The sequence below is a fragment of the Accipiter gentilis genome, chromosome 22 (genome assembly GCF_929443795.1).
Source record: "Accipiter gentilis chromosome 22, bAccGen1.1, whole genome shotgun sequence".
Taxonomy (NCBI): domain Eukaryota; kingdom Metazoa; phylum Chordata; class Aves; order Accipitriformes; family Accipitridae; genus Astur; species Astur gentilis.
The window spans coordinates 12606028-12622382 of record NC_064901.1 but is presented as its reverse complement, the minus strand read 5'-3'; the positions used below and the strand labels follow the sequence as shown (position 1 = coordinate 12622382).

General features: G+C 40.9%; 2 protein-coding genes across 4 annotated transcripts in view; both read right to left on the bottom strand.

The window, feature by feature from the left end:
- Positions 1–1231, bottom strand: part of SCG5 (secretogranin V) — a 32274-nt gene extending 31043 nt beyond the window's left edge. Inside the window, exon 1 of one of the 2 annotated variants that reach the window (XM_049825941.1) lies at positions 1211–1231. The gene's annotated coding sequence lies outside the window, so the exon portion shown is untranslated. Of the gene's footprint in view, positions 1–918; positions 1041–1210 lie in introns of those variants that run through there. The other variant, XM_049825942.1, reaches the window with a different exon arrangement.
- A 1564-nt stretch (positions 1232–2795) lies between these two features.
- ARHGAP11A (Rho GTPase activating protein 11A) lies at positions 2796–16100 on the bottom strand. Of its 2 annotated transcripts, XM_049825928.1 has the most exons (12): positions 15949–16100; positions 13346–13416; positions 12919–13015; positions 12131–12381; positions 11435–11595; positions 11173–11319; positions 9423–9497; positions 8592–8759; positions 7202–7337; positions 6802–6910; positions 5882–6029; positions 2796–5494 (listed from the first exon to the last, which is right to left on the bottom strand). In XM_049825928.1, exons 1-12 carry the CDS (start codon positions 16078–16080, stop codon positions 3912–3914), a joined length of 3078 nt encoding a protein of 1025 aa, XP_049681885.1. In that variant the 5' UTR covers positions 16081–16100; the 3' UTR covers positions 2796–3911. The 2 variants fall into 2 exon arrangements, with proteins under 2 accessions (XP_049681885.1, XP_049681887.1); XM_049825930.1 differs by lacking the exon at positions 9423–9497.
- Positions 16101–16355: the final 255 nt, after the last annotated feature.

Below are 16355 nucleotides of genomic sequence, written 5' to 3'. Positions count from 1 at the left end.
TCATTTAATGAGAATACGTGTGTCGTGTCCCCCGCCCCCCCATTTATTATGCTATTTGATAAAGCTCTGGGCTAAAAGCAAAGGACTCTGCAGCCTGGAGCTGTGTTTTCCACGTGCAGTTCTTGCATTGCCTGAAAAATGAATCGCTAGAAACCGCTGAACAACCTGGAATTATATTTTACTTGTACCTAAAGACAAGAGGCTTCCTATTTCCTATGCATCATCTTCGCCACCTGAAGCAAAGAGGTTTAATTTGTTTCCTCGAGTCCTTTTCACTAAATGGCTGCAGTGTAGTTTAATTAGGAAAAACAAACAAACAAGCACCACTTACGGTCCCCTTTGAGAGGCTGACTTTTAACCAGAACGCTTGTTTCTTAAAGCTCCTTTCCCCCGCACATCAGAGAATAATTAACCGCATCGCTTCCAACCCCTTGAATGAACAAAGCCCCCTCGAGCCCCACCCCCGTCCTCCTCAAAACACACGCAGCTGCCCGGTTCCTCCGCTCCAACCGCCCCCCCGCAAGGCACCTGAAAACGGCTTTGAGGCAAAAATGGCTGAAAGCACCAATGCTGCAAATACTGCCCGCTACGGCGGCGGGCGGCTGCACCCGCCCCCCGCCCCCCCCCCCGCTCCGCCAGCCTCTCCAGGAGAGAGCCGCACGCCAGGCGAGCTTCCTCTCTTCCATTTCGAGGGGAAAAAACCCTGCTTTTTACAAAACAGTCCCCGGCCATACGCAGACGGGCAGGGCTGCCGCTCCGCCGCCTGCCCCCCCCCCCCCCCCTCCGCCCCTCTGCGCTGCGCCCGTGGAAAGCTGGACCGTAACACCCCCCATCCCGCTCCCCCCGGCACCCAAAGGGCAGCTCAGCAACGGCATGGAGACCCCCCCCCCGGGCCGGGCCGGGCCGGGCCGCACTCACCTCCCGCTCCCGGCGCGGCTCTGCGGGTGCGGCGGCTCCGCGGCCGCGCATCCTCCGTGCGCAGCCGCGGCCCCTCGCCCCCCCTTCTCCCCGCAGCCGGGGCCCGCCGGCTTCTCGGAGGTGCCTGCCGAGACCCGGCGCTTGCTGCGCGGGTTTGGCCGGTTCAGAAGAGGACACAAAGCTTGGAGGGGGGGGGGGGGCGGTCAAGATCTCCCTTTTCGGCTAAACACAACAGTCTAAGAATAAAGCGAAGGGTGCTGATGGCTTAACGGTTACAGAAGTGAGATATTACGTATTCCTAGGATTGTGTCGGTCTTCCTGCTGCGACTTCTCTCCCCAGAATAATACCATCAAAGGTTTACTTACGGAACGATGGTATTACCTAACTGCAGGTTTACAAGGTAACAACATGGCAACCGCCTCTAAGAGCTTGCGGGTAAAGGTCTCCCCATTAAACAAATTTGCGTACCTCCTCCATAGCTGAGGTTAACAAAAAGACAACTATAAAAGGATCCTGCTAAATTAAGTCTATCATTTAATAGCACTCGGCAAAACGGTAATTTCTAAAGGCTGTTTTATGTAATTCGTCTTAACTGCTATCGACACGAACGTGACCTATTCCATTTTAGGATATCTACAGAAAAGCTCTGAAATTATACCCCATAAACCACAACAGATCCAGGAACTGCACTTTCAAATGTAGACTACTCTCTCTTTTCGCTAGTCTAGTACATTATACACGTTTAACGTGCAGGATTGGGCATCTAGTGTTTCTAAACTTTCTCCACAACACGTTCAACTTCATGTAAATGGATGTGGGCCTAGACTGTTCTGTAGAACCCCTAAAAACAGAGCCTAGAACTTTCTTTGACAATCTTTCCAGGTGTTTAAGGGTTTGTTTGTCATGCCCCTGCCAAAATCCGTCTGACATTTAAGGCTACCGCTTCAAGACTGCCTTGCATCGACGATCAAAAATAGTTTACTGCTCCACTCACGACACATTGTCAAAGCTACCTTAGCATTCAAAATATTTTGTACATATGAACAGGAAAAAGAAATCTGAAGTCTTGCTCTTTCAAACACAAATTGATGTGACTGTTACAGAAGGAGTCAGCTCTCATTTTCTTCCTCATGACATTGCCTGTATCTCCTTCTGTCCTATTTCCATCTCCTACATCCTTGCATCGACCTACGACTGCTGGCGGTTCCTTTGCCAAGCCTTATTTCCCTCAGTGAAATGGTACAAAACACGGCGTTCTCATGCCTACATTCAGCCTACTGAGGGATGTGCCAGCACCAGCTGAAGGCAGAGGGTAGGAGCACATCGCCCAGAGTAGGGAGAAGCAGCTTCCTCTTTGGGTGGTGGTGACCTGTTAACATTGGCTCCCTTATTTCATGAAACTGAAGCTTCTGCTACTTAACAGGATTGCTTGGTGCTATCACCGAGCAATCCTGTTAAGATCCGCTAACAGCTCTTTCCCTAGTGTTAGACCTTAACAATAGTGTAGCAACAGAGTGAGGCAGCTCAGCTGGGCTGATGTGGCAGGAGGTTTCCACCAGACCACTGAGCTGAACCAGTTCAGCTAGTGAGTTGGTGGGTTATGAGGAAGGAGGCAGGGAACAGAAAGCAAGCGGAACTATTCCTTTCATTAACATATCACTCAAGTTTAGAAGCCTACTCCTGCTAAATTACGTTGCACCACGCCTTTTGCTAGTTGTGAGAATCACCAACATGTATCAAAGATGAACAAAAAGGAGAGCCAGAACAGAATCATTCTGACACCTGTATTTTCAGACTTACTCATTTCTGATGTCCACAGTCTGCATATGACAACATAATCGAAATTTCTAAGTCATTATAGAAGAACAGGCTCCGAAAAGGGACAAAACCAATGGTTTTATTAAAACCAAAAGTATCCAGTGCTTTCAGCTCTTACATTTTGCCAATAAGCAATTCGCACATACAGAAAGCTAAGGAACAGTTTTAAGAGTTTACTCTTAAATAACGCTACAAATGATGACAGACATAAACAGTTTTGATTCCAAAAGATGTAAACATTTGCTTGTGCAAGTCAACTTTTAACACACTATGGCTTCTTACATTCATCTCTTGCAACATTATCAGCATCTAAAACCTGCTTCTGCACATGTAATTAACACTATTCTGTTGCTCTAAAAATAAGTTAAACCCCTGCTTTCATATTAAGATAAAACATTTAACTGCTCACAACTGAAAATACTTGGTACCTACTGCAGAAGACATTGCTGCATGAAGTTTTAAGACTTTTCACTTCTTGAATAAACTGCACATTTATTTTCTATGTGTTCTAATAATTCTCCAGTATGTGTGTACACATGTCAAAATAGAATTCATTTACCTACTCAACAAGGAACATATGCTCCAAATTTACTCCAACATAAATCAAAACCATTGTCTCAAAAGAAGTAGAGCTGGTGTAGAGGTCCAACTTAAATATCAAAGTAACACTACAATACACTTAAAACTAAGAAGTAAATAAATTTAACTACCAATACTCAGCATGAAGACATTTTCGTTCACATGTCTGTTAGTTTTGTTTAAAATGTCTGAGAATTGATTTTTTTCTTAAAAAAACCCAACAAAACAACAATGGACCACCAACTTGGTACTTAGCCTAAATACTGCAAAAATTGTTTTGGGAGATGCAGCATGCTTTTAGAAGCTGAGATAATCAAATATGGGACATAACACAAACGTTTGTAAAAACTGGTTATTTTTGTTTTAGAATTCAAATTCACTTGGATGAACTGACTAGCATTTACAAGAGTTTCAGTAAATGAAGAAAACCTTGACATAAAACAAACTATTATTTGTACAAGTCCATGACTCATACAGTTAAAAAAAATAAATCAAACCCCACAAATAATTAGAGCTAAAAAAAAAATCATACAAATTTCAATTTTCCAAAGGTTAACCAGGTTACAATAAGCCCATTTAGCCGTCATATTTGATCTTATAAGTCTACTGGTTTTGCAGTTGGTAGCAGTTTCACTTTAGATATTGGATTCTTTGGAGAGCCTCTATAACGAATTCTTTCTTTTCCTGGAGCACTTCTTGTGATTGTAGATTTTTCTGGGGCAGCACCCGGAATATTTATATTTGCATTAACTTTTAAACTGGATTTTACTGTTTCATGATTGGTTAGATCTTCTAGAACAGACTTTGATGGATGAAGAGTCGCTTTCTGTTCGTGGATTCCAGCAGTTCTGACAGAAACATCAGGCTTGTCTGATGGATTTAATGGCCTGCAACATGATTTAGATGTTAAGTCTAGCTGCTTACAAGATACAGAAACTTGGTTGTATGTACTTTCACTTCTGAGTGGCAAAGCCACGGAATTCTTTGAGGGCTTTTCTGTGCAGGAGAATAGTGCAGAATCATAGCTCAAAGATTTAACAAGTGGTGAACCAACATCACTTGCTTTAAGCAGTTGAGAACTTACAGATTGTCTGTTAGCCTCTAATAAGGAATTCATTCTTCTTACAGACTGTCTAACAGGAGTACGTTGAAACTTAAGAGGTGGTTTAGTTCTGCTTGCAGAACTTGGATCATTTAATGAAAGCTTGTTAAACCACTGTATGTGGTCAGAAACCTTTCCATGGTCAGAAACAGTTGATGTTTTAGTTAAAGTTTTATCAGAATTCTCAGCTTGCAAGGATAGGTTGCCTACCTCTTTTTGTGATTTAGGCAACTGCAAAGTAGGAAGCTGTCCTGCCACAGAAAGTTTAGCGGCATCTTCTTCCAAATTACAGCATTTTACCACACAGTTTTCAGCTGTTTGTGAGTGTGTTAATTTTATTTCCTCTTTTCTTCCGAAGGAATCTAATTTGTTTATGTCATCTTTTGATGAACTGTTCTGAACTGTCAGCTTGTCTTCCCTGGCTAGTACTTGAGGCACAGGAAGTTCTGTTACTTTTTTTATACCTGGTTTTGGGACATGAAGTTCAATCTCAATAGAAGTTTTGAAGTTTCTTTTCTCCAAAACTTTAATTTCATCTTTTTTTGATTGCTGTTTATCCATAGCATAAGATTGATTAACTTGGTGCAACAGCTCCCTGGATTTTGTATTTGCTAGGTTTTCAGAAACTTCTTCAGCTAACAATTCTTTCTTTGGACTGAGACCTGTGAGACACAGAGTTTCATTTAATGTTTCACCTGCTCCATCTGAGAAAGGAGGGTTTGTATCACCTATCAAACTGTGAAGATTACTTCCAGATGCAGAGAAGGCTTGCTTAACTTTCAGTAATGTTTCTGCAGTTGAATTACTTTCCTCTTCACAAAGCAAAAGTTCTAAGCTGTTGTCTTGTTTGCTTACAGTTGTGGATTTGAACTCATCTGGAACAACTGGTGGCTTTCCAAATATTAAAGAAGAAGAACTGATTCCTGTTTCAGGGTGTCCCGGTGGAACTCCCTCATTCCTGCTGATCACCTGAGAGTCTCTAACAGTAGGACTACTCCATGACATTCGGTGAACTACTTTATCGTGACATTTTGGAGTTAGCAAGTTTTCTTCTGACTTGCTCACATTCTTCGAACCTTAAAATAAATATCACAGTGTTTAAGAATAAAATCTTGCAGTTTTAATGATCATTACAGGCAAAATAACTTCTAAAAAAGCCGAATTATCAAAGCAGCACTGAATTTAAAGATGACTCTCTCAAATCTCAGAAATGTAAAAAAACGTTGCAATATTAAGAACTGAAATCCTGTATCTCATCTTGTTTAACTAACAAAAGAGAGCTACTAAAATACACTAGAAACACGACCCTGTCCTAAACAAATCCTTTTTCCCCAGGAGCCACTAACATTCAAGTAAGTAACTTTTGTCCTCCTGGCTAGAAGCACTTCTAATCCAATCGCTTTTATATCTTTATAGATAAAGGAAAAGTTTTCCCCATCCAATATATTCTGTTAGATACTTACCTTTCTTAGGGAATTTTTCATTGACACACGGGCTGAAGAACGCATCTTGTTTTGCACATTCAGTTCTGCCTTCCAAACCTTGCTGACTTGCAAGACGCCTTCCAATATTTTCAGATCTATTACCAACCGCACATCCTGATACAATATTCTTGAACAAACAAAAGGTGATAATTACTTTCATATAAACTTGTAATTCAGAAACTGATTTACAGAGGAACCTCCAGGAAAAGGCTATGCAAATCAGCCATGGCGGGCTTTTCTTGGCCATACTTCACCGTGCCTTGATTCTTTGTCGGTAGGGAACAACCCACCTGCAGTAAGGTAGGCTTAACCACTCTCTGAACATAGCGATTCTGTGCATAGGCTCTGTAATATCAGAAATTCAGGAACTGTGAGACCTGCTGATCATGAGTGTGGTGGGTTGACCCCTGCTGGCAAGTAAGCTCCCATCCACCTGCTTGGATGAGGGAGAGAATTGGAAAGGCAAAAGAGGAGGGGGCTGGGGAACAACAAAAAAACCCAAACCCACAAGTGATGCAAAAGCCATCACTCACAACAAGTAGACCAATGCCCAGCCAGCCCCTGAGTAGTGGCTACTTTGCAAAAACTCCCCCATCCCAGTTTTACTGGTGACCATGACATTATATGGGATGGAATAGCTCCTTGGTCAATTCAGGTCAACTGTCCCAGCTGTCCCCTCCCCCAGCCTCTTGTGCCACCCCAGCTGAACCCAGTACAAGCTGATCAGTTACTGCTATGAAAATAAACCTAGGGTTTCTTGTACTTGATAGCAGGTCCAGCCATGCCGTGATCCCTCCATTACCAAGTAAGTCCTTCCTGCTACTGAAAAGCAATGCCCAAATCTTAGGATTCAAATTTGCAGAGTAACAAGAAGACTGGGTTATAAGCAGAATACTTACTATTTCTCTGTTGCTTTTCCCCAAACCAAACTTCAAGCGTAACGACCTACGAACCATTTCTTTTCGGCTAATCTTTGGTGAAAAACAACCTGTCTTTCCTGATTCAGCCCTGGGAGGACAGAGGGGAAGAAGTGACACATAAAAAACTCTTTAGGAGGGCAATGAAAACATCCTGATGCTTATTTATGGTTATTTCCATTAGTTTTACTTCTTCTATTGGCTCCATTTTGCCACATTGGAAGATCTGGTGATTTTAAGATTACTATAAAAATTTGGTATGTTTTGAACACCAAAAAAAGATGATTTTAAAGACAGACTGAGATTTTACACATCATTAGTCAAGGGGTCTAGACCTACCTTTCCCATTTATCTTTAGTTTCTGAGAGTTAAGGCGAATTACCTGTATAATTTTTTGCTTGCATGTCTTTTACTTCTTCTGTTCCCCGTACTAAACAGATGATTTTCACCACCAGCTGAAGGAGACAGCGAGGTTTGTGATGACTCAAGAGACACACAAGGGCTTGCGTCAAACTGAACTACAGGAACAAAATCATAGTTACATGATCTTAAAATAGTGACTTTTTCAGATAAAGATTTAACAGTTAATACAATAAAGGATCGGTTTTTAAACAGCACAGATTTGTTCCCTTATTTTGTGGAGTGCTGGCTTGAAATTACTTTGACTGCCATTTTTATTTAATATTAAATGAGGCTGTTGCTTGCAAGCCAGCCGCTTCTATGGATGCTACAATTAATTGCATGCTACTGATATCAATACCTCAATTAAGTTTCCACACTGCTATCATCAGATCAGTTCCTCAAATTTAAGAGCTTAAGAAAAATTAGATTCAGTCTTAATATTATTTGCAGTGTGTGTTTTGTTTTTTTTTTTTAAACACACCTAGCCAGATCAGGTAAAGCAACAATAAAAGAGATGCTACTCTACTACTAAACTTTTTCATAAAACAGATGCAGTACTACTATCTTTAGAAAACATCATTGCTTTTGTTTGCTTATCCATAGAAACAAGAATTTCATGGTGAGCATGAAATGATTTAATAAACAAAATCAAGAAGGAAAAAAATCAGTTGAGGTAAAAAAACATTGATCTTCAGGGAAAACAAACATAGCCAATCTAGAAATTTGTTTTTACTCTAACTTCAGCTGGCAGCACATTAAAGAACCAAACAGAAATAAAATAGGATTTGCAGAAGAGCCTGACATTTGGAAGCACTCTAGTAGAATGAAGTGATATTAAAGCACTGTTAAACAAAAGTAAAACTTTTTCTGTAAGATTTTGAGATTATTTAGCATCTAGAGAAAACAAGAGGTGATTGGATTCAAGAAAGAACCTTTATAATAGCAACAATTACATTTCACATAGAGCTAAGACCAGCTATTTAAGTATTTAGGAGACAGAAGAAGGCTACAACTTTCAAAAGGTTGGAAGCATAGGCAGTCTTCATGGATTTGTGTGCTAAGAGAAATGTGAGTATAACCTAGGTGATACAGAGGAACTGAAAAAAGATAAAAGGGCATCAGGATTGCAGATTTGAGAGATTAATGAAACAGAAAACAAGAAACAGAATTTTGCTTTTGCTCAATCCATATAACATGACAGTCACTGAAGAACATAAACAGACTACTTGCTAAGACAGGAAAGTAGTGCAAGGAACACTGTTAAGTGAAGATTATCCATGACTGCCTGACAAAAACAGAAGATTGTACATTTAAATTAAAAGCCACAAACAACCACTTCAACCAGCAAATTAAAAATGAAGGCACTGTACCTGATGCTGGTGTTGAGCTGCTGTTAAAAATGCTACTTGGTAACAACTCAAAAGCAAAACTATGCTTAAAAGATCGTCTCTTCTTGCTGGACAAGCCCTGAGAGCAATCAGTTGGAAGTTTACGCTTGGTACTTGGAGTAAGAATCACTGGAGTCACCGGTGGAAGGACTGAAATTCAGAAAACCAAATTTGCAATAACAGCTTAAAAGGTTGGGTTTACTAAAATATAAACAGTTGTTTTGTTTTTTCTTGAACTCTGAAAGAAAGTTGTAAAAGCTTAGCCAAAGTGCATGCGTTTTGAACAGGCAGGCAACACAATCAGTATAGCTCAGGGTTTGGGTTTTTTTTTTGGGGGGGGGTGGGGTGTTTTTTTTGCAAGTTAGAGTACCAGAAAGGAAAATCCAAACCCATACATTAATAGAACAATATAGGTATTAGGAGGAAAAAAAAAAGTATAGTCATTTTCTGTAAGTTTAAGAGACAGAGTATGAGTGAGAGAATTTCAGTCCTGGCGAATTTATTCCCAAGATCAAATGCTGCATTACTGCACTGAAGCCTTAGCATGCATTAGATGAAAAGCACAAGTTCAGTTGTGTAATCCTAGAACCGCACAGCCCGCTGCTGCAGTGATTGTAGCTGCTCCAAAAACTACAGTAAATGCAGTATCCTCAATAATATGTAGCTATATTCAAAGTTTTAAACAATTTAAATGTAATCACTTATCTTCAACTAAGTTCTAGTTCTTCAGTTAAAAAAATTTGTGGAATATAGTTGACAAATCGAGAAGATACTGCGTGGGCTTTATTTAGTACAAATACACCAAATACCTACCGCTTCTGTCTTGTTGTGGTGTAGTGGAGGGTGTTCTGTTAGATTTAACTTTATTCAATGCTCCACTAACAATATCTGAAATGCAAGACACCAAGCAATCAAATTTAAATAGGAAGTTTGTCTTGCTCTATTTTCAACTCAAGTTTAACTTTTATTCTTTCAGAGAGAAATAAAGCAAATCAGTTTAAAAGGTTGTTTTATGTAAAGAAAACTGTAGCCCAGATCTTCTCACCATCATAGTTTTTGTTGCTTTCACAATAGCTGAAAAATTCTATTTTCCTTTAAGAAAAAAAAGGATTCATGCACAGACAACAGAAGTTTCTTGTAGAAAATTCTACTGGTCATGATAAAATTATATGCCTTCTGATTTCTTGTAGGCAAATCTAGAAGGTGTCCATGAAGTCTTTCTCACAGACTTTCTCACTTCACTGGACAGTCATCTTGAAGTTAAAAATTAGTTAGAGCTTTGAAGTTAGGCTCCAAATAGAAGTATGAAATTTCACTCTTGCAAAGAAATAATGTACAACCTTTCTGTGAACTATGTGGTTTGGGTTGGGGTGTTGTCGTTTGTTTTTTAGTTTTTTTAAAAGGCAACAATTAAACCCAGCAGAGTATATACATCAACTTTTACTGGTTTTCCTGCTTTAAAAACATGTAAAATGGAAGTATTTTTATTAAGTGCTATTGCTACCTACAGTTGTATTTCCATGCATTCATAGCAAAGCTTAGCAAACTACAAGCTTGCAGTACTTCTTTTATGGTGTGTGGTAGATATCAGGTAGTTTTTAAACACTCAACTTTGAAAACAGATGAAGTGTAGTAATACTATATTTTACTACATCTGGAGAAAGAGTAGAAGCTGCCTACCTCCAGAACCTTTTCCACAGCATTAACAAATTCTAACTGCTTCGCCTCATAATTTTAATATTCAAACATTTATCACTTTGCAACCCCAGGATGATCTCCCTTCTTCAGAGTGGAAAAAGTATATTCCTCAAAAAAAACCCCATGCCTTAGCTAAACATATACAATAATAAAGCCTTAATTTCAATTGCTGTCAGGTTTAATATTCCAGGTACATGAGCTAAATAAATACTCATATTTTTATAGCAATACATACAAGATCAGTGTTACAGTGGATTTGAATCAAGTCAAGCATACATATTCCATAGTATTTCCTCAAAGAGAGTGCAGAAGAACAGGGAATATACCATTTGATTTTCCATATTTGGCAAAACAAATTATTGAATAGCTGAACTGGAAAAAACCAAACCAGATCCATGATATCAGAGCACAGAGTATCCCATAATATCCAATTCAGAGTTACACTTCAAACCACACATGCCTTTTATATCCTTGCCTTCTCATGACCTGACTTAAAGTATGCAATATCTTTGACCAAGTATAATTTCAAAACTAGCAAAAAAAAAATAATATCTTTATCAGTGTTCTGCAACAGGATCTGAAGTTGACTCAACAAAAAGATGGAACATTAATCTGGCTTCACAAATCCGAACACAAGCAAAATAGCTTCTTTGGTAGGCAACAGATACACTAGAACAAACTCAGAGTAAACATACAATAAAGTGATGTGATTACTGAAGTCTTACGTAGATTTCACAAATCAAACCCAACAAATTCCACAGGCATCTGTTATGCTTGGGGAAGAGGCAAGTGCTTAGGGTCAGCATACCTGAAGTCTCAAAATAATTCTCTTTTAGTTGCCCAAACTTTCACACAACATACCTACCCCCAACACTTCGGTGCCTCCTCTTCTTACATTCACTGGGAGATTCATTTTCACTGTCTTCATGGCCCCACAGTGAGGGAGTAGATTGAAAGGCATCAACACCTAACATTGCAGGAATCTTTTCCAAGATAAATTCTGGTACTTGTCCTGAATTAGTTGACAAATATATGTATTTTTAAAAAAGTTATTTAAATAAGTTGAAAAGAAAAGCTGTATACAAGTATGTGCAACAAGACATTTTGATAAACATTTATCATCTTACCGATTTCTGCTGCATGGTCAATAAGTGTTTGCACAACAGCGGCTTGCAAACGAATTTTTTTTTCTGTACTGGCTGACATCTTTTCATTTTCATTCGAGTGCAAGAGGTTGGGAGCAAAAATCACTGCCAGATTACTGCTATCCATTCTGTTTTCATTGGATCTTAAGAAGAAAAGGTTTTATTACACAAATTATCAGGACATAAGCAGTGGAGAGAGAAAAGACCAAATAAGACAAATGCAGTTGGGGAAAAAAAAACAAAAACAAACCAAAACCCACCAAAAATTAGAGTCATTCACTTGAGTGCTCACATGGTGAGATTAATGTGTAGACTTATGCACCCCAGGCTAGGTAACAGCATGACTATGTTATTGAAATCAAGAGGTCATAGACCCCTGACAGTTTTGGGGAATGCAAGGTATCAGATTATGTTAATTTTATCAATCACTCCTTTTACTTTCCAAAGAAGAATGAGGAATACAGCTATGAAAGAATGGAACAAAGTCAAGTCTCCAGCAAAATAAGGTTTCATAAAGAAAACACTTTGAATTTATGAAAGAAAAGACCATGACTGAATTCTAGTGAATGACTGCAGATAAAGTTTAAAGTCACAAACCACTCAGTTACAGCAGTTGCCTGGAAAGAGAAGTCATTGAAGTAATTGGGAGCTGTTTACAAGTACTCTCTTCACACTGACCTTAGGGACACAGTTCTCAGAAAGCTGAAGAAGTATCTCAAAGCTTCAATTGTTCTGTCCGCCATCAAACATGACAGCAACATGGTAGCAGTTTTCTTCTCATTTCCTAGCTGCTGAGCTTTGAAAAGGCCTTCCTGCAGGTGAGGTGGAAGGATGGGTTCTGGCAGCTCTCTAAAGAACTGTTTAAGAAGCCCTGCAACATCACATGGCAGTGCAGCTGAGAGGCAGTTTTCACCTTGATCCAATTTACTCTGAAATTGTTCACAAGAAACACGATTTGAAGTTTTCAACATACCGTCAGATTTTTAAGTTTAGGCATTAATCCTCTAGCCTGTATCAGAAAAGACTGTCACATCTTCCCCATTTTTAGTTTCAACCTTGTAATGTTTTACTTAGCTACAGTACCTACAAAGAGACACAAATGATGTTGTCAGACCACATGTGTTAATATACATGTTTCCCATGTACGCATCCTTCTGGAAGAACATTGCTAAACAAATACCCTCACAGTATCCAGGGTGCATAACTGCTAACAGGTTTGTTCAGTCACAAGTGTATTCTCCACCATCTGAAAAGCTGAAAGTTTTCCCAGAAAGGGGGCGGGGGAAGTGAAGTATGCCCGTTTCTGGAGTAGATTGCCTCTCATTTCTAAAGCAGGTAATGTTACCAGTCTACTTCTAATATTAAAATGTAAACATTACTGGAAAAGTCCAAAAACTGAAACATGCAGATGATAAAGTGAAATGCAGCTTATTAAAAAAAATAAATAGAGAGGCTTTAGAGAATACCTTCAAAGCTTTTAAACGAACAAGAGATCCAGACTTTCTGAAGAGTCCCTCGGTATGAACATGTTCTTCCAGATATTCACAAGTATCAACAAGAAAGCTGAGGAAAGAACAGTAACATACTTCTGACACTCAGAATAAAGCTTGTTTTTTCCAGAAAAACTATTTCATGATAAATAGATAAAACTTAATATATAGGATAGTTTTCCCCAACGACAAGAAGTATAAAGAAATACAACTGAATGATAGCTGTGGCGCTGAATTCCCCATCTAACTTCTGCATCCCTCCTTCCCCAAATGAAGCTATTCTTGTATTGCCCATAAGCTTTAGCAGGCCTGGAATAAATATTATGTTCCCTCTTCTGTCAAGAGTTCAATACTATAAAGAGAGCAAAGTAAGCATATATCTAAATATACAGTGTTAACTTACCTCGGAATATAACCATATTCTGGCACAAGCAATTGCGGTAATGCATGAAAAGGTACTCCAAAGATTTTACCCTAGAATACAAAATTCAGTTAGTGTTATTCAAAAGTTGATAGGATTACCAACAAAATATCACAGAAAAGCACATATTCCACAAAGTACAAACAGAAGGGTAGTTAAGACAAAAACCAAAGTCTTTCAGGCAAAAGAGATAAGAGGTATTGTCAGGAAAAGCACTATCATCTCTAGATATCCGAGCCTATGCTGATTGTAGTTTCAGGTAACACCCTAGATTACTGTGAAATAATAGAAAGTTTTTCTGCAGTATGTTTTGCACTTTTTATTTTACAAGGAGTCAGTTTTCCTATAAGGCGCCCAAATCAGCAAGGATATTAAACAGACTGTTCTGGAATCTCACCTTACCTTTTCAAATTGACTAAATGCTATTTTTCTTAAAAATCAACACAACACATTTTAAAGTAATTTTTTCTTCACCTGAGGCACACAAGATTACTGTTTCAGGGAGGATTAAACTCAACAGGACAGTCTAGAAAACTGTTTTGAACTCTCATATTTAGCATTTGTATTTAAAAACCTGTTATAACTCTATTGCCTTATAGCAAGAAATCAGAGTATCTGTTACATATTAGAAAAACAAGCAATTTCTTCAGTCATTACTACTGATGGTCACCTACAGCATTTTAAAATCCGATGTTACTGCACAGTTGTTTCAGTTATAAAAGCCCACATTGCAATGTAACAACTGGTACTTTTATCTCTTCGCCTCACCTCTTTTCTATTTATATTTACAGAAGATTCAAGCTATCCCCTCCCCAACCAGAAGAGGATTGGGATCATGCTCAACTTAGAGATGAATGCAAACTCTTGGTCACGTATACCTGAAATTCAAAGTGCTGAGCACGTTGGGAAAATAGTTAATCAATAACTAACCCATTAGGCCACCTTGGGCCTATCTGTCCTACAGAAAACAAACATAACATGCTAAGGAAAGAGAAGCAACACATTTGTCATTGTATTCCAGGTTGCAACTAAAAGCACACACACAAAAAATTAACTCCAAGATACAATGTTTTTCTGTATTTACAAGATTATGTAATAGAAAATTCCAGTGGCTTGTAATTCAACATTTAAAATTCATAACCGATATCCTCACTTTAATGGGTTTTGTTCGAAATACCAGAAGTTGTAGCTTAAGTTCTTAAAATAGTTACGTTTGTTGCCTTACAATAGAAATAGAATCCCCCCTAGCAAATGTTATTCTATACTTTTTCCTACCTTGCCGAGTTGTTATTTAAATATGTTTTCTTCCTTGTATAAAATTTAAGCACTACAGACAGCTATATAGGCATCTTTTATTATGACATACATATATTATTCACAGTTCTTATTACCCTCCCTTCAAATGGGGGAAAAAAAAAGTCTAGAACCATATGCTTGATATTGGCAAGGGAGAAGAAACGAATTCTAACTTTACTTTTGCGCTCTCCCCCTCCAAACAACCCAACTCAAGCACGTGTTTTTGCAACTTCTTTGGTTTATATTGACCAAAGGTTACTGCAGCATTTTGCAATACCTTCTCAGCCTTACAGAAAGCTCATTCTGAGAGTGCCGAGTTCTGTGCCATATCAGTTGCAGCGGGATCTTGTTTAGGACTTGATAGTGGCCCATGCTTTCTAAACTAGAGTCTACTAGAAGAACAGCGTTCTGAAGTGGACTTCAATGCTGTATAAACTGGCATTCATTAGGATACTTTAGTTAAGAAGAGTCATGAGACAGAAACCACACTTCTTTCCTTCAACAAATTCAAAGTAGGTTATTTAGGGTAACAGGACAGATCTCATTCCTCAGAGCACAGGCAAATCAGGACCAGATCTGTCTGTACCAAAACACCCTTCGCCACGTTTTTTCCTAAGAAACCACACAAACAGAGCCCTTCAAACCAAAAACCCAAGGAATCAAGTAAAATAAAAGACACAACGCCTTCAGAAACTACACAGTAGCTACGTATTCCAAGAAGTAACACAACGACTAAGCTTTAAATTCCGTAGCGAGTGACATTAAGCAGAGCAAAGCGTAAAACGCTCTTGCAGGGACCAGCGGCAGGCACGCGCGTCAGAGGGCGTACCCGCCGCGTTAACAAAAAGGGGACCGCGGCCCACCCGCCACCTGCTCTGCCTTGCAACGCTCGGGTCCCAAACGGGCGGGAGGAACTCAGCGTCGCCAAACCGTCACCGCACTGAACCACAGCACGGCTGTCCTGACCACCGTCTGGAGCCCTTCCTCGCTGAGGAAAGGGGGACGGACGGACGGACGGACGACGACAACGACTTCCCCCACTGCAGGGACCACGACGCTTCCCCACGAGGGGAGGCGATGCCCTGCCAGGGGCTGGCAGCAGCAACAACGGCGCTACGGCCACGTCAGCCGTGCCGGACTGGGTGGCCACCCGGCCTGGCCGGGGACAGAGGACCGGCTCCCGCAGCGGCGGCAGCCGCCGCGCTCCCCCGCGGCGGAGCCCAGCCCGGCCCGGGGAGGAGAGGGGGTGCCCTCCCTGAGGGCCGCAGCGTTACCGCCCTCCCCCTTACCTCCGCGGCCGCCGCCGCTCCCGGCTGCTTGGCCGCCGCCAGGCAGCCCCCGCTCTTCACTTTAATCCCGTAAGAGGCCCGGAGCTCCTCCAGCACCGCCAGCCGCACCAGCCGCCGCCTCTGCTCCGCCATCCCAGCGCCCGCCGCCTACCCCGGCCTCTCGCCCCCCGACTCCCGCAGCCGCCGCTCAGACCCCGCTCAGCGCCATCGCAACCGCCGGGCCCGACCCGACCCGGCCCTGCGCTGCGCCGCCGGTTACCGCCTGGCTCAAACCCAGCGCCCTACCCCGCCCGCGCCTCTGATTGGGCCGCTTAGCCGTTCGAAATCAGGGCCCAGCCGCCCAACGGCCCGCCGGGGCTGCCCCGGCCGCGCCTGCTTCCCGCGCCGCCTCTCAGCCCGCCGCAGCT